This window comes from Phaethon aethereus (genome assembly GCF_964289735.1).
Source record: "Phaethon aethereus genome assembly, chromosome: 3".
Classification (NCBI taxonomy): domain Eukaryota; kingdom Metazoa; phylum Chordata; class Aves; order Phaethontiformes; family Phaethontidae; genus Phaethon; species Phaethon aethereus.
In genome coordinates, this window is record NC_138576.1 from 109,318,251 (window position 1) to 109,337,007 (window position 18,757).

Sequence of the window (18,757 nt, forward strand, 5' to 3'; positions counted from 1 at the left end):
AGCCGCAGCCCGCCCGGGCGGTGCCGAGGCTGAGCGGCGGGATCTCTCCCCTGAAGAGCGGGACACACACGCCTTCCCTCCGGCGGAAGCGGGGGCTGAGGGGCGGCCTGCGCCCTCCCGGCCGCCACCGCCGCACCTCTCGGCAGCAGCGCGGCTCCGCCGGGCGGCGGCGGCAGCAGCAGCGTCAGCGGCTGAGGGGAGCCGCCACCTGGGCCCTCAGGCAACGGCTTCGCCGGGCGCCTCGCCCCGCCCGGCCAGGCCCGCGCTGGCGGGCGGGGGGCGAGACACTCTGGAGGGGGCGGGGCCTGTCAGCCCCTGACAACAGGCAGTAGCCAATGCAGAGAGAGGACGGGATGGTGGGCGGGACACCCGCCGAGACACCTCCGCGGCGCTATAAAGTGCGGTGCCGGGGAGGGGGGGCCCCCGAGTCGGGCGCTGCGGACTGTAGAGGCAGTAGGGGTCTTTGCGCTGCCGGGATGGGTAACACCGTCGCCAGGGAGGACTTCGAGTGGGTCTATACGGACCAGCCTCATGCTGACCGCCGCAAGGAGATCCTGGGTGAGGAGGAGGGGTAGCGGCTTTGCCGCCGCTCCTTCCCACCGGCTGCGTGGCGGCGGGGGGGGAGAACACGACACGACCCCACAAAATGGCTGCCAGCCGTCCACCCCGAGGGGCGCCGCCGTGGCGGGCCCGTCCCTCGCCGCCAGCCGTTAGCGGCTCCCCGCAGGGGGAGGGCGGCTGGTGTAAGCCGGGGCGTGCGGCCGGGCTCAAAGTCGGCCCGGGCCGTCGTGAGGGGAGCGGCGCTGGCCGCGTACGTGGGGGCGGGAGCCGCCGCCTTGGTGGCGCTGGCGGGGGAGGGGAAGGGAAGGGAAGGAGCGGGGCGGGAGGCTCGCCAGCCTGCGGGGGCAGAGTCCCAGCCCCGAAGCGTGGGGGCGGGGGGCCCGGGCTTCCATTTTGAGCTGCGACGCGAGCACCGAGCAGCCCGGCAGCGGGGCCGGAGGCAGCCGGGGCGCGGGCGGTGCGGTCACCCCTCCCTGCGGGGGCTGCGGGCCGCTCCCCGCCCGCCGTCGCAGCTGCCTGCCTCCGTAGAGCCCTTCCTGCGCTCGGAAGGCAGCTGAGGAATTGATGTCATGTCTGCTGGTCGGTAGAAATAGATCGTGTTTTGTGCGTAGAGGTCATCGCGGCACCAGCTGTTTGTGGTAAATAACCACGTTTTCCCGACTAAAGACGACTAAATCAGACCTGACCTTACTTGAGCTCTTCTGAACTACTGGTGGGTTGTCGGTTCAAAGCCATTTTCTTCGTGGGTAGGGTGGAGGTGGTACTGGCGCTTGCCATATGTGTGTCTAGTTGCTGAGCAACAGAAAAAAATGCTAAAGTGATTTAGTTCTGAAGGACTCATTGTAGCAATAAATGTCTAAATTGGAAAGGTTGTCTGTTTTCATTACCTTTGTGGAGAAATCCTGATTGGGAGGAAGGGAAGAAATGACTATCTGCTTTTGTCACCTAATGGTGATAGCTGGCTGTGAGGAGAGCTTCTAAATAATTCCTTTTTTGTTTAATTCTTTCCTATCTAGCTAAACATCCAGAGATAAAAGCACTGATGAAGCCAGACTACAACTTGATCTGGGTGGTTGTGCTGATGGTTCTTGCGCAGTTGACTGCGTTTTACCTAGTTAAAGACTTGGACTGGAAATGGGTAATCTTCTGGGCATATGTTTTTGGAAGCTGTATTAGCCACTCCATGACTCTGGCTATTCATGAGATCTCTCACAACAGTGCCTTTGGCAACAGCAAAGCAATGTGGAATCGATGGTTTGGAATATTTGCCAACCTCCCTCTTGGTCTCCCGTATTCCATATCCTTCAAGAGATACCACATGGATCATCATCGTTATTTAGGTGGTGACGGGATTGATGTGGACATTCCTACCAACTTTGAAGGCTGGTTTTTCTGCACCCGTTTTAGGAAGTTCATATGGATTGTTCTTCAGCCTTTTTTCTATGCGATTAGACCTCTCTGCATTAATCCCAAACCCATTACTCGACTTGAAATAATCAATTTGTTGGCTCAGCTTTCCTTTGATGTCGTGATATATTATTTATGGGGAGTCAAATCCACTTTTTACATGCTTGCTGGTTCAGTACTTGGACTTGGGTTGCACCCAATTTCAGGACACTTCATAGCTGAACATTACATGTTTTTAAAAGGACATGAGACTTATTCCTACTATGGGCCGCTTAACTTGCTCACTTTTAATGTTGGCTATCACAATGAACATCATGACTTTCCCAACATTCCTGGCAAGAGCCTTCCACTGGTAAGTTTACTTCCAGGGTTATTAGTTTTTCTTCACATAGGCCCTACTTTAATTTGAAGATCAGGTAGGAAACTGATAGAAGAATGGAAGTTGGAAGGTAAAAACCACAAACAAAACCCAGATCAGTTTCTAAGTTGAGCGATGAAAGGAGTAATTACTTATCGTTCTAGTGGTGTCCTGAACAGGCTTCCAATGTGCTGGCTGCTCAAGCCTCTCATAAAAGGAGGGAGGAGGAAACACATGGTGTTACACTTTGCACTAGCTTTTCTGTAATGACAACAGCTTTCTGTTGTCTTTCGTTTGTAAGTATGCAGAAAACTAGTTAAGAAGTTACAGATACCTTCAGAGATTTGTCATCTTTGGTCTTTGAAGTCTTAAGGACAATATTGTAGTGCATGCTTATGCTTGAGTCTCCTCTATCACTGGCATTCTGTGGTGGGGAAAAGACTGAGGTACTGCTAATGTTTGTTGTACTGCTGATAAATGTTTAATAGCTTTCTATTTTGGAGCAGCTCAGTTTCCTCTAGTGAGAACCTTTGAACCCTAAATAAGTATCAGCTGTACATTGACAGAATTGAGGCTTCAAAGCTAAGACTTAGACCTGCATGAGTAGTAGATGTGAATTTTCAAACTGGTTTCTCAGCAATTCAATCTTTGCTGGTTTCTTTTAAGCAGGAGTTTAATTCTCATTGTATACGTGTTTCCCAATTGGAGCATGGGAGCACAGGCTTCCAGGATTACACCTAAAATCCTTCAGAGAAGTGTTTTTTCAGCAGACACTAAATCTGCAGTTTGACAGCAGCTGTGGTGTTGGTCTTGTAGCTTTGTTAATCGCACTTCATAATAGTAAGACCTTGTAAGCTTGTGCCTTTGGAGTCTAAACTTGATTATTTCTGTTGTCAGTGGTGGAACTGTAGATGAAATAACTACTCCATCATGTCTTTAGCAGGGCAGTTAAATTCTGTAATTCGTTTGTTTGAGACTTGTTTTGTTTCTGAAAAATGACATTATTTCTCTTAATCATAGATTTAATCTTTCAAATACAGCTGAGGTTGCTTTAACTCTCCTTCGATAAGTAGCTCTGTGCTGGTGAACCAGCACCAATACTTAAGTTGTAAATAGGGAATGATCTTTTCCAAGTAATGGCGGAGGGAAGTACCCAGTTCTGCTACAGGACTCTTAATCCACAGCTCTGATAAGAAAACAAAGCCTTCTTTTAGAACAGTGTAGTTAACTTGATTGGACTGGACTCTGCTATGCTGTGTGTTAAAGATCACTGAAGTACTGAACACTTGATTCCAGCTGGGGTACTGAATAAAAGTATACTGGCTTAGATTCGTTAGTCTATAGCTGTGATGATGCATCAAAATGATCTTCAGCTCTAAACTAGGCATGCAGATGCCTTGGGTTTGTGCTTATACAGATTAATTTTTTTTCTTCTGTCTAAAGCTACAGAATCCAGTGAAAAATCAGTTTTGTTCTGTTTAGGTTTTTAAGGCTTTAGGTGTCTGTCCTTAAATATCAGTAAGGATATCCAACTGAATGAAACTCCAGCTCTGTAGGTTTAAAATAGTGGTCTAGTCAGCATGTACATCTGAGAATAAAGTCTTTGGAAGTGGTTTATATTCATTCTTCAATGTCTGTCCTCAGAAACAAGAAGTTCCTCAGAAGTAAGATATTTTTTCTTCTGAGTGCTGAGGTTTGACACTACATGTAAAAACAGCTGTGTTAAACATCTCTTCCTAGAATTTCTAACATCCTTCTTGGTGATACTCATACACATGTAAGTTGGCACTGAACTGTCACCCACTTCCACTAGCAACCGACTGCTTTTATAGCTTTTGTGAGCTACATCATTCTGTAGGCAGCACAGTGAATGGACTTTAGAGTGTTAGCAGTTTGTTCTGATTAGCCTCAATATAGAAGTTTCACAAGAAGTTTACTTAACCAGGGAGTTGCTTTTACCTTCAGGAAATTTTCACATTGTGGCACTAGTAGCCTTTCCTGTAGAATCTTAACATCTAAAATTAAACTTCTAGTGCTCTACATTAAGTTACAGGCTGAGGATTGTAATATTGTCACGATTGGTGCTAATATAAATAGTACATAAACCTTGTATCTCCTCTTTAGGTGAAGAAAATAGCAGCTGAATACTACGCCAACCTGCCTCAATATAACTCTTGGATAAAAGTACTGTATGACTTTGTGATGGATGACACAATCAGCCCATATTCACGTATGAAAAGGCAGTTAAAGGGTGAAGTGAAACAAGATTAAACTTCCGGCAACCAAAACTTTGAAATGTCTGCTTGCTTTAAAGTGGCTGGTATAAAGTCTTCTGCTATAAAGATGTTCCCCAGTGTCCTGAATTAAGATCTACAGCAACATAGCAATGCATCCTTAAGGATTTTGTAGCAGACTCCTACCAGCTATAACATTCCTTGCAGTCCTCAGATTCATTGGTTTAATGTGTATATGTTTGCCTAAGGATCAGTGTTACATGCATAATGCTGAATCACGTTGTTACAGAATTTACTTTGGCAGGTGTTAAATCTATATAAAATAATCTGACTGAATATTTTAGAAGTTCTCAGTGTAGTACACTGCCCACAACATGCTATTTAAATGACTATAGTGTTAAGATGCCATACTTAACCTGTTAATTCTAAATGTACATGATTTGTTAACTTAAACCTTCCGTTGAACTTGTTTCTTAACTTATGGGTAGAAGAACTAAATTTGCACAGAAATGTTAAGTCTGCTTTTGTTTAAATATGTAACATGTCACTTGAAGCATTGCTTTAAAGTTTGATATTTTTTTTCTACTCCAAGTACCTTAAAGGAGCAATCTATCAAAATGAAAGTGGCATATTTAGAATGGCTCATGTGACTTCCTTGTAAAAAGGTGGGGAATTCAAGGGTATTGCCAACTTTGTGAGTCCCCACCTACTGCCTAAGCTGCTTGTTTTAGCATAGAGCTTGAGCAGCTAGCATTTAGTATCGTCTTGTATAAGCCACCAGGTAACCTAATATAACTCATTAGGCTTTTCATACTGGAAAAAATCTTGTTACAGTTTGGGTTTTTTTCTGTTCTGCAAAGAAGAATGATTAGGCTTGTCCAAATTGGTTCTGCTGTTACCATGGTTTTAAATGCTCAATCTGTAAATATTTACACATTTAGAAATTTGGCTTGTATGGAAAACTGAATCAATTGAGGCAGATACTGTTCTAGCAAACAAGGCTAGTTACAACCCCTGACAACTCTACCTATTAAGCATGTTAGTCATTTGTGTACACAGAAAGGTGTTGCTAAATGATCTTAACTTTTTTCTCCCTAAACCTACAGTACCCTACATAAACACTTGTCTGTCATATTAAACGTGGTGAGAGCACAGGTGGTGACACCAAACTTCCTGCGTAAGAAGTTTTTTAATTGGGAGCAGAGAATGGATAGGCTTACTGAAGAATGAATCTATGTACCTTAGCACAGTGTATTTGCCTTCTATCATCTAATGCATTGATGATGGCTTTAAGCTGTCAAAGATGGCTACAAATCACCGTTAAATCTCAAATGATGATCCTGTGGTATGTTCTTCACTTACCTGAAGGATGGAATCTGATGAATATGGAAGTCTCAGCTACTGTTCATGCTGGTCTGCTGTAAGTAATTTAATTTTTAGATGCCTCCAGCTCCTGCATTTTGTGGGGTTCTGGTTTCTTTTTTTTGAAGAAGCTGAGTGCCTGAGAAGAATGTGTTAGTATGTCTTAACCCTAACTTGACTGCAGTCCTGTTTCTAATGTGTGTTTTGTTTTTTTAAGCATGGGCCCTTACCTGTGGTTAAGTAATAGAAATGGTATGAATGTGCGCTAGCCACTTACAAAATGACTTCATTATGATTCCAATAATGTGCCAGCTAGCGAGCATATTGCTCAGGGTACAGTGTAATGTTGAAATACACTTCATCTGGTATTTTTACATGTAATTAAAAAGCAAAGATTAAAGTAACATTGGGTGAATTTCTGACTGGTCCCCTAATGCTGAAGGACTTAACCTTTAGAGAAATTTGGTATTTTTAAAGGAGAGGCAAGACCTGTTCTACTGAGTGGCGGTATAGATGAACTGTAAAGAATCACTGCCTTGCCTTTCTACTGGGAAGAAAACTGACTTTGGTTGAAAGACTAGAATAGGCTTAAATTCCAAAGCAGTTTCTTTTTAAGCTACTTCTGCATGACTGTTTCTCAATTTAAGAAGTGAATGGCTGAATTAAATCTCTTTGTTGATGGCTTACCATAGCTGAATGAAGGATGGGAAGTGTCTCAAGTTTTACAGCTAAAAGCTGAAGTTGAGAAATTTGTTATCTTAAGTATTCATCTGGGATAACTGAGAACCCAGAGTTCTTTCATACTTGGGCTTGGTTACCTATTTCATAGAATCACTGATGGCCCTTACTGCCCTCCCAATGGGTAGTGCAAGTGTCAGTTCCTGCTTTTCAACTGGACTGAAGTTGCCATCTCTCCTGTTTAAAATGGCAAATGTTGCTGTAGGGTGTCCTGACTATGATCTTCCAACTCTGATTATAAATATCCCATTTTTGTGTTAAGAGCTGTAGAATAGTGGGGAATTCTGAGGGAGGTATCTGTGTTGCCATAATCTTTCTGAAGGAAAGAATGCTGGAGAACACTTAACTGGACTAGGTTAATCTGAGGCAGTGAGACTTGTGCTTGGATCGAAACCATGGTCTGATTCTTGCAAGCATTGGTAACTAACCATTCTTAGGCATATAATACCTGTGTAATACACAAAAGGCCTTGGCATCTAACTTCAGTAGTAGGGATTTTGCCAGAAGGAGATCATCTGAAAGTTAACCTGTATTGCAGTGCAGTTTTGTCCCTAAAAAAGATAAAAGCATTTCTGAACACCTGGTAAAATGAATTAAGACCAGCTGGACTACTTGGCTTTGTTTTGATACTTCTGAACAAATAACTAGTTTTCTCCAGTCATACTTAAAACATGGTGTTTATTCCAAAGGCATGGCACAGAAATAAGAAGCATTAAATTAAAAAAAACCCATATGAACTATCTGGTTATAGTTTTCATTAATGCTATTAAAATATTTAGTTCCTTAAAAACAATCTGGCAGAAGCAGGTTAGTATTTTTAAATACTTCATCTGAAAGTTAGAGGGAGCTTTGACTAACCAGTGAAGAACAAATTAAACCTAAAGACCATTAAGAACCCTGACAATTAACAAAAATCTATTCATATGGAATGAGTTAACATTGTCCTTTATATGTGCTTGTTAGGGTTTGTTCCCTTCTGTGAAACTAAAGCATCTTAGCTTGTCAGTTTGGCAGACCTCTCCTTTATGTGAACTTATACAGGAGTTTAACTGTCAAAACACAGCTGCCTGGGTCAGCTGTGTTAAACATGTCATTCAGGTATTTTAGCTGCAGTTAAATTGTGCAGAGCTCCGAATCCCCTTCAGGCCTTTCAGAGTAACTTACAGTTTTCAGAATAAACTGCCTTGCATGGCCTTTAACCTCTACCTAATTATTTGAAGCTGCTTAAGTGGAGTAAGTAATGCATCCTGGAGTCTGATCATACTAGGCATGAGTTTTCCCACAGGACAGGCGTGGGTATATTCTTTCAAAACAACTCTTGCCTCTGGCATTCTTGTTTTGCTGTTGAACCTGTCTGCTCTACAACAGTGGCCAATTGTTGTGTGTTAAATGGGTGCATCTTTCTGGCTACAGAGCTCCCTGTACTTCCAGATCCAGGGCAAGACTTCCTACCTGGAACCAGAGGTCAGCTGAAAACTAGTTAAGACTTTTGGTTCAACAACCAATAATGTCAATGCTATAGATTACAGGCTGCCTGCCATACTAATCCTGTTGGACAGACAGGAGAAAAGTTGCTTTCAGGTAGCAATTTTGCATAAGTGGTCTAAGACATAGCTTTTGGAAAGTGTACTCTGTAATTTGAAAGACTCTCAAAAGACTTAAGGCAAAGCAAGTTCTACTGTTTTAGCCTGCACATTGCAAAGCACAGGAGCCCCTTGTGGGTCTGGCAAGATTGTTGTTTGTTTTTTTTCTAGGACCTTGCAGAAGCAATCTGACAAATAGGTGTGTCTAAATCATGTAGATGTGCCTTTAGTATAGCAACCTGCAACTTTACATACACAATTATCTCTTCTCTATCAAATCCTTTATTTCACAATCAAGCCTGCGGTAGTATGCAAGACTAGTGAGGACAAAAATGTTGAAAATTTCCTACTGAGCCAAGAATGAAGACAGCATTTTTTTTTTTCCTGCTGACAATTCCCTGCACTGCCTCTGCCCCTGCCCCCTATCCATGCTTAAGTTACCAACTAATGTGCTCTGGGACAGAATCATTATTGTGATTTAGGTATGTGGCTAGCCTCAGGAAAAGGGAGAGAAGAATGGCGTGATGAACAATTTCTTGATCTTGTCCCAACAGAAACAAGATGACTAGCGGGAAAACCTCCTCTAGGCATGTCTGCTAGGAGGGCGGTAGCTGCATATGCAGAACAAAATAGTGGTCTCTATTGCATGGAAAGGCTTGTTCCTTAAAGTGATTCCCATTTTCTTTCTACAAGTAGAAGGGATCTTGCATTTTATCTCTTATCAAGTTGTTTTTCAGTGATAAGTACTATAATCTCAGCAGAATTTCCCACAAGAAAAAGTAGCAGTGTGGTGCAGCACTTCTTGTGTGAACAAATAGTTCAGTTGCCTACCTGTCTGTTCCTTGACACACACATAGCCCAGACAAGGTAAGCAAACAGCATGTGAACGATTGACCAATCTGGCATTTTCTGCCTTTCAACTTAACTTCAGATCTTGTACATTCAAACCCTCCTGCACCCCACTTCCTCCTTCCATTATCACATGTTAAGGAGAATGATCATCAGACACCTTGTATGTAAAACAGATGTTTTGTGTTGGAACTCTTGACAAGACTATATTGTTACTACTGCTTGAATAGTAATACTGTTATTACTACTACTGGAATAGTATTTCCTCTTTGGTCTTACTTTACAAGTCCCACTTTGTTTCCTTGATCAGTATATACACAGGAATAATACTATCATAAGAGGAAAGGAGGAGAAAATTCTTAGGTGAATATGCTATGGCTTACTCCTTCATAAGCTCATCAACTGCAGTATCCTTGAATATGGTAGCAGGATTTTCCTCTAGATATCCATAAGGGAGAAATCACTTGTGGTTATTTTTAACTATAAAGAGTGGCTTGCTTGTGACATCTTTTTTCCAAGGTAGGATGATAACTTATTTGTAGATTTAGAGCTAAAACAGGAAAAAGTTTATGTAACATAAATGGTTCTTTTATAGCTCTGTATGTGACATCTAGTTATGATTTTACATTAAAATTAGTCACTTAACTGATATGTACTAATTGTTTCACAGTAACAAACATCCACAAGTGAAACTATATGGAGATAAAATTATGATGATAAAATTATGATCCTTGATTTCTGGGAATGACAGTAATTCCTAAAGCTCCAAGCCTGATTTACACTTACAAGCAGACACATCATCTTCTGCTTTATATGCAGGGACTTAATTTGTTAGTCATACAGGCCCCAGCTTGAGTCAGTCTCAGGCCTTCCTAGAAGAGGGAGGGAATATCATAGTGTTGTGCAAAAATCACCATGGTAAGTACAAGCTGCCATGAATGGCAGTATTTTTAAAACAAGCCTGTGGTGATTAGCTATTTGTCATAGCCTCCCATGTTCACCTTGGGGAAAAATGTGCAATTTCTTCTGTCACATGGCAATTCAGAGACGAATCTAAGTTGTAAGGGGCTGTTCCCTCTCAAGGCAAGGTCAGCCTTGATGTTAGATCACGTTGTTCAAGAGGTTGATCTTACCTCTTAAGTAGGTAGGGGGTAAGCTTACAGAATAAATACTGTTTACAAAAACTATTTTACTCTTTTTATAGAAATTCTATGGCTTTGATAACACCAAACTTCAAACTTTGCTAAGTTTAAAAATTAAAGTCTTTTAGCAGAAATAATCCATTTCTTGTTCTGATCCTTGGCTGATGGTTACAGTGCTTTTAAGAAGAGTAAGACTGATCAGAGATAGGAACTGAGATTAATGATTAAAGAACTTCACAGAATGATGACAGTGGTTAAAACCCCACAACTGTGAGGGCTCAGAAATTAGTTGCTCAGTATCTGTCACATTTCAGTGTTTTGTCTTAATACTTCCCAGTTTGCTGATGCTGAAAGTTATGACCCTCTTTCCAAGCTGAAGTTTCTTGTATTTAAAAAAAAAAAAAGCTTGAGGTGCTTGGCCTGTTGCTTAATTCATTCTTCCAGAGAATATCAAAATACTTAAGCTAAGAAATTCAAATCTGTAATAAATTTTTTGTTGTTGCAGATTTGTCTGTTTAAAAAAAAAAATTAAGAACTACCTTGTTAGGTAACTTACTGTTTTAAATGTTTCTTAGGTGGCTGTTAAATCATAGTATCATAGCACTTCTTGGATTTCCAAACTTTACTCTCTCCTGGATAACTTTAAGACAGCTTGCCATCTGTGGATAGCTTCTTTTGATAATGTAAAGGGAAACTGATAGAAACTCTTAAGAATCTGTGCTGGCATAATTGCCATGTGTCACTGTATTTGGGAAAGGCATGATTAATGATGTAAACATACAGTGCAGTACTTTCCCAGACTACTTTCCCAGCTCTCTTTTCCCAGTGATTTTTCCAGAGTCCTTGTTCCTGGAAACAGCTATTTTCATTTATGGTTGAAAACTGCTGTTTGAGCAATGTAAACACTCTGAAGAGTTAGCCTTTCTGCCTCTGTGTGATTTCTGATTAAGGGCACCAAATATTGTATGAGAAAGGTATTAGCTCTTTAGTAGTAAAGCATTCACTTTTAAAACAAATGGTGATAAGCAGGAAGTATATATTGTATCTTTTTATTATGGAAGTAGTTAAGGATGGTTTAGAGCAGTAGGTTATGATGACCTTTTTTAGGTACACTTTAAAAACGAGAGAGATGTTTAGGACAGCTTTTTTCCAACTTGTCTCTTGAAATCAGGCCATGGGTATCACAAAACTCTACATTGGCAGAGAGTAAGTCTCTTTTAGGAATTGTCCAAATGTATCACCTGCACAGTGACTGACGTAGTTCTTCATACATTATTTGATCCTAGCAGTGCCAAGATAAGAGGGGGAAAAAAGACTTCAGACAATGGTAAAAAATCATTTGACATTTAAAAGTGACTTTATATCTTATCATTTAACAAAGTGAAACAAAACAGCTATATGAGCCACTAGCTATATTTAAAACCATTTTCAAATGAAAAACTAAATAAGGAAAAAACCCTACCTGACTCATTTATGAGGTTTGCAAGTGATGGTCAGTGATATGTAATGAACAGAAGCATCTGGCAGAGTTCTTAATATTTAGTATTGCCATGCTAGGTTCAGATCACAGCTTCACTAAGAAGATACTGCCCTCTTTGCGAGGGGAGCTGCTGAATCAACACTTTACTCCGCTACTGATTTCTGCCAGAATGAACAGACAAGATCTTTTGTTAGCCTAACTTCCTTAACTGTAACTGTTTCTTAATCCTTTTCACTAGTCACTCAAAATGACAGTTTTGAGGAAGAGAATAATTAGAGATGTTAATTTCTGCTCAAATAGCTGGATTCAGAAGGTGATGTCTCTCCCTAGTTTTAAGAACTTACTTTGTTTTTTGAGTCAACCAAATAAACCAAAATCAAGTTAACTGAACTCAGAGATGTGTATGGGAGGGGAAGAGTTAGAAGCACTAAATTAGTGAGATGCAGCTTTTTGTATTTTCTAGTATTCATTGGACAGTCTGTAGCAAGTTTTTGTCAGATTGTGTTTGTCTAGCAGATAGGATGTAGCATCTGGAAACGGGAAATGAGTATCTTGTACTCATTAAGATACTTCAAAATACCTAACTGAAAATTCTTCAGATGGATATAATTGAAATATAGGGCTCTGAGACATGTGACACTTAAGTTGTCTTTGAGATGGAGAATATTTATGGTTAACTCTTCAAGAACCAGAAGAGTCTGTCCTAATACTTACCAGTAATTGCTATGTTAAATGTTTTAAGTTTTTGTGGCTGTTGCTTCTGAACTGTTTGCTTAGTGATTAGCAAAGCAGAACCCAGGAACCAATAACATCTTTAAAGGGTCTTGCAGCCAAAGATCACTTTTGAATTTTAGAAGAGGTCTCTGACCACAACATACAATAATGAAAGGAAATAGTTAACTTCTCTGGCTAGTGTTCAAAGTGAATATATTAATGTATTTTGGCTGCAGTACAGTCTTGGCAATGCATAGAGACCTATACACAGAAGCTCTGCAGCAGTAACAATTCCTTTATATATTAACTTCTCAATTACGCAATTAAGATGATTGAACAGATTTCCTTTCAGTCATTAAAAAGAACAGGTCATAAGAAAATCGTTAAAACAAACTTCCTTGACAAATGCAAATAATGAAAAAACTGATAAGAAATAATGAAGATGATAAAATGTTTTATGTCCTATCTCAAAATGACATCTCTTGCACATTAGCAGAAATGGTTAGCATTTTTGGGTGTCCTATCCATCTGTGGGGTGAAGGTAGTGGGAAGGTGTGGTGGCACTCTAAAGGCCTTGACTTTTGACTGAAAATTCCACAGACCTAAGGGGTTGGGGCTAGGTCAGTAACGAATCTGGGAATGTCAGTGAGAAGTCCAAGGTGCCATACTAAAAGGTTACCTTGATAGCATGGTAATCCATCTATGTGCAATGCATCATCTGCAGCTGAAAAGGGAGACTTGAACTTCCGAACTTGTAAAAAACCATCAGGGTTGTTTAATGCAGCAACAGGGAGTGTCAGTTTGAAATATAATGCAAGTATACTGCAACCTTAACTATTCTCACCAGCCTCCAGCATAAAAGAGAGTATCCTTTTCAGGGGAGTAATGAGTCTTACATACTTGAAGCTTATCTTACCTTTTTTGATACTGAAGGTTTTACTTTCCTAAAAGCTTCTTCAAAGTGTTTACAGGAAATCTTGATTTCTCCTTGAAGAACAAAGCATAATAAATGACTAAATCAAATTGCAGGCAACTGACAATCAATTGATTTTTTTTTTGCATGTATTTTAAGGTAGCATCCATGAAACCCAGCTAACTGCATGTGCTAGTCAGCTGGATGAGATCTAATTCAGTAGTGTTATGAACACCTGAATTCTTATGTAGCTCCTGCCTATGATCTTAGGCAAGATCTTAATCCCTCTATCCCTGACTTACTTGTTTTAGAAAGTTATTTTAGAGATTAATGTTTCCTCCTGCAGATGGAGAATTTCATTCTCAAAGATGCCAAGTTAACTGCAGTTTACATGAAATCCAGTTAGAATGAGTCCCTTAACCTTTCTGGAAGTGAATTCCTCAAATCCTGCTGCTTCCACTTCTGGGATTTTCTACATATATTTAATATAAAGTTTCCCTACAGTGTGTTGTTTAGTGAGTACCTAGAAAACATTTTGTTATCATTCCAGTTCTTCTACAGGATGCTCAGTTCCTAAATTCTTGACTTCATATCATTGCCTTGTCTGGCATTACACAGAAGTCACAAAAGCTGTCTTTACTTTCAACTCCCTACCTTTAAGTTTATGCAAATCCCCTTTTTGACCTTAATGCAGCTTATCCACAGTAATTATTCCTAATCATAACTTTTGGAACAGGCTTTTTTGTTGTGTGCTAAAATGTAAGCATACCTCAAATCATGGATTCCTCTGCTCTCAAGCAAGTGCCTTGTTTAATCTAGGTTTAAGAATCCCAAGATGCCACTACTATACGGATTCATTACATTGCTAACATTATGCACAGGTATCAGATATGATACAGGTGCAAAAAGTATGTTTTGAGTCAATTTGGTGCCTTTTTAAATGTATTTCATTAAGACACTTTTTGCTTCCAGATATGTACTGCCACTACCTTTGCATCCATCTTTGTAGTGTGAAATGGGATGTGCTGACATGAAAAAACTGTTAAGATTCCTCATTAATGTATTTGATGTCTGAGTTTTGCTGTATCAGCAGAAGATTTTTGTTAAAGACTATGTAGCAGATGGAAGGCACTAAATTAAATGAGAACTTGTTTAAGGTATGAAACAGAAGAGCAAATAGTCTACAATTATTATTACTTGCTTTAAAAGTAAAGATGAAGGTTAAAATTCACTGAACTAAACATACAACCTAGTTGTGCTCTCATCTCAGCTCTCTGAAGCTCTTATTCAAGATTCCCATTACCATACAAAGTTATACCAGTATAAATGAAGATGTAAATTTAAAATATCAGCATTTTAACTTACTTCCCCAAGGAAACACTACTTATAGTAAGAAAAAGTTCAACTTGGGTCCTTCACAGAAGCCAAATTAAGATAGTAATCAAAACTCCATAAAATAATAAAATGGAGCTATGAGAATTTCATTTTGCTTTCACTTTTGTTTTTAAGTCTGTAACTTTTTAATCAAATTGTGAAACAATATATAGCCTCAACTATAGGGAGGGAAGAAAAGGAAAGGAGAAAACAGTGTTAATCAGCTAAGAAGATCAGTATCACTAAGGACATGGTTATCAGAAAACATCAAGGTGAAATAGTCCATGATACTAATACAATAGTATTAGCTATGGCTAGGTATAAACATACTTTACCTAGCAGTAGGTAAAAGTAGTTTACCTCTCACTGAAAGTCAGTTAGGCTACTTCATGCTTATTGTGTGATAAAAGCAGGCACAATGCTTGATACTGTGGAGAACTTAGCTGTCAGAACTTGGCTACTTGCATTAACAGTTTGCCTTGATTTCTGATGACAAAACCATTTATTTTGAATAAGTAAGAATGTTTTATTAGTCTTATTTAAAATAATTACTTAAAACACCAAATGTTTTTTTTCCTATTTACCTAGATGAATGAAGGATAGCTGGTTCCCTTTCCTCTTGATTTGAAAGTATCAAACAAGGACCAGCTCTTGCTTTGCAAATTCAAATGCAAAGATACAAAACTTTAATCTCACTTGCTAAACCATACTCACTCTTAACTGCTGTTAACAAGAAGTCTCATAGACTCTGCTTAAGAATATCAGCTTTACAGACTATGTAGGTGATGTGAGGTCACTAGTTATCTTTTAAACAAGTGTAATATATAAAAAGGGATACTCAGGGATAAGGTCATGGTTTAGGTCCATGAATTCTCTGCATTGGTTTTTGCAGCTGAAAGTGTTAAGAGATTTTCATACACTATACATTCCTTGTAACTAGATTTATTTGAAATAAATACACAAGAAGTATTAAACTAAAATAGGTCAGTTAACATCCTAACAGGAAGTCAGTCACCAGGACCAGATGGTGTTTACCCAAAGGTTCTGAAGGAACTTGTCTATGAAACTGCAGAACTGCAGGCCAAATCTTGTAACCTGTTGTTATAGCTACCAGAGGACTGGTAAACTCCAAAAAACTGTAGGAAAGGAGCCTTTGGTGGACTGAAAGCTGATTAAAAGATATGATATAGCAAGTAAGGCTTAGTGGTCACTTTTCAGGATAGGGAACAGGCAACTCAGGTATTGGAGCTGAAATCAGTTTTATGCAGTATCTTCATCAGTGGTTTGGAAAAGGGAGCCAGACATGGAAACTCTTAAGTTTGGAAATTATATTGAACTCTTCTGGGCAGTCAAATGCTGGGCTCAGAGGAGGAACTTTAGAATGATCTCATAAAACTGAAAATCTGCCCCTTCTTTATTAGGATCCCCCTGCTCTTCCCCCAGACAAACTGCAGTTATCTGTCAACTCCCAGACCACAGTGACTGACATAATCAGCTCTCTAGGACTGTTCAAGTTGGAAGCAGAATTTATGGGTTCTTACAAGAAATACCACCAGAAGGATATCCTTCCCTTTCACTATAGAAGTCCTTTCAAGCAAACCACTGATGAATGTTTGAAAAAAAAAAAAAAACCCAAACGAAAAACACAACACACCCCTGAATTTATGCCAGGGGAAAAATACCAGGTACAACAAGGAAGGTGCATGGGAACTTTACAAAATCCAAAGTCTCAGCCAGGCAATTCCAAAGCACAGACTGACAAGGACACACAGCACCCATCTACAGGCCCATGGAGAGGGGAGTGTGGGAGCGGAGTCAGTTGTGTACCTCCTATGGTAACACTGAAGGAAGAAAGACTCCAGTCTCTGTATGCACACTACTACTTTGAAGATATAAATGAAGGTCTCAAGTCAGAAACCACCTTACACATGTTCATACCACCTAGGGCTGACATCTTGGGAATCCAAAGCCATCCCAAACAAGCAGCTGTTATAAACATGCGGATCAGACTATGCATATATTAATTACGGACTTGCTGGCTGCCAACACATCCATACAATAAATAATCAGGCTGCAGTCCTAAATGTGAAGACTGAATTGAAGTGATTAACATCTTTGATCAAGCCTGCTGTATTCTGGATAATTATAAAAACAACCAGGACAAACTCAGAAATTTCCATCTCAAAATCAAGAGCTTTTTCCATCTACAGCAAGCAAAATGGGTGACCAAGTTATACAACAGTGAAGGTTTTTATAGTTTGTTTCATTTCCACCCCCCATCCCCCCCAAATGAACATGCTAGTTCCCTCAGAACAAGAAATACAAACGTTCTGCTCTGTTAACCTACTGTTGTTAAAAACCAGGTAAGACTGGATATGTACAGATCAAAAAAGAATGATCCAAAGCCATTAAAATTCCAGTGTGGTTCTCAGAGGCATAATGAAAGCCTATATTTTCCAAGGACATAATCTGAAAAGTAACAATTCTGTCTGAGCTTTGCATTTTGACTTAGGGGTAAAATAACAAACAGAATTAGTGCAGAAGGATCTAGATACACACGTATTTCAAATTGTTTTTTTCTGTGCAGATAGGAAAATGTAACTGGAAAGTGAAACTCTTTTGTATAAAAAACAGGAAAATACAACTTAAAATGAAAGTGCAGAGAGATATGGCAAGAGCAGACATGGTACTTGAAACAATTTATAACTCCCTGTTAAAGTCCTGGCAAGAGCCACTGATGAGCTGAACACTTAAGAACAAAAATGGCACTCAAGATTTTCCTAGCACCATTATTACTAGATGCATGTATTCAGTTACACAATACAATTGTGTGCCAAAGGTATGTGATCAGTATGTGTGCAGTTACAACTGTACTCAAATCTGCAAATAAGTCAGTATAATTAGTCTTTGATAGTGATGTGGAAATTTGGCAAAGACATATTCAGTCACTAGACTGAATATCTAGACTAGACAATATAAATTGTCAGTTTATACTACCATTTATCATATACTTTTCTTTAAGGTTACAAGGTTCAATTCTTTTAGGGGGAAAAAAAAAAGTTTATGCTGAACCTCCAGCATAACCATTTTTCTCTGTACTCTCCCCTACATCTGCTTCACAGATGCTTATGTATTCTTGAAACCTGACAATTTTTGTTTGGCTCAGAAGTCATCAATCATTTATGTACAGCATTCATACATCTGTGCTTGTCTTGAACTACCTTAAATACTTTATATTCCATTTATCTTCTCACTGTTCAGTTAAGATTTTTGTAAATGCTTTCTTACCTTCCTTGCTTTTAGTATTCTGCAGGGCCATTTCCTGTCTCAAGGCACAAATTGAAGCCTCACGCACGAGTGCAGAAAGATCTGCCCCTCTACAGATACAAACAGAATACGTTATTTTAGCATAAATTTCTCTCATCTTTTGCTGATGGCATATAGAAAGGTAATAAACTACACATGATGGTAAAGAGACTGGTTGTGTTGTCATAAAGGTTCATCTTAAGAACACTGGAAAGAGATTCGAGGACTACCCAGTGCTGCAACCTTCATTATGGAGTGACGTCTTCCAGATTTAGCCACAGATTAAGATCAAATAAATGAGAAGCAAGGGAAGAGGCAAAAACCCCACCCAGCATCCTTGAAAATGCCACAGGATTGATTAACGTTGTGCCACTTGGTGGGAACATGATACATTTTTTTTTTTGTATCAGTCTTACGAAAGATTCAAATGGAACCACGAATTATTACAAAAGGGAGCTGCCTTGCTCAAAGCTGGATCAACAGTTAACATGCTCTTAAGGTAACAGTATCCACGAAATATGGTCAGATCAGTCTTTCTAAATATTTTTTTCCAGTTTCCAGCTGTTAAACTTTTCACAAGCCTTCAAACTGGTGCAAGTCACTGAACCAAAGAAAATTTTCACAAGTAACTCCTCATGCTTCATTTGGGGATGCTGGGAATAGTACTGTATTTAAAAAACAAAACAAAAAAACCAAAGACAAAACCCCACAAAAGCTCACCCCACAAACAACACCT

The 18,757-nt window shown here is 39.7% G+C and overlaps 2 protein-coding genes across 3 annotated transcripts in view; one reads left to right on the top strand and one right to left on the bottom strand.

Annotated features, from left to right (window-relative positions):
- Positions 1-476: 476 nt before the first annotated feature.
- On the top strand, positions 477-4,597 carry DEGS1 (delta 4-desaturase, sphingolipid 1; the record flags this gene model as incomplete). The annotated part of the gene is made up of 3 exons (XM_081997384.1): positions 477-558; positions 1,578-2,320; positions 4,451-4,597. 3 exons carry the CDS (start codon positions 477-479, stop codon positions 4,595-4,597), a joined length of 972 nt encoding a protein of 323 aa, XP_081853510.1.
- A 6,782-nt stretch (positions 4,598-11,379) lies between these two features.
- NVL (nuclear VCP like) overlaps positions 11,380-18,757 on the bottom strand; it is a 43,605-nt gene continuing 36,227 nt past the window's right edge. For both annotated transcript variants that reach the window (XM_081997146.1, XM_081997145.1), the window contains exons 21-23: positions 18,004-18,092; positions 13,345-13,415; positions 11,380-11,516 (exon numbers count right to left, since the gene is read on the bottom strand). In XM_081997146.1, the coding sequence (XP_081853272.1) occupies positions 11,472-11,516; positions 13,345-13,415; positions 18,004-18,092 (205 nt within the window). In that variant the 3' untranslated portion in view covers positions 11,380-11,471. The remainder of the gene's footprint in view (positions 11,517-13,344; positions 13,416-18,003; positions 18,093-18,757) is intronic.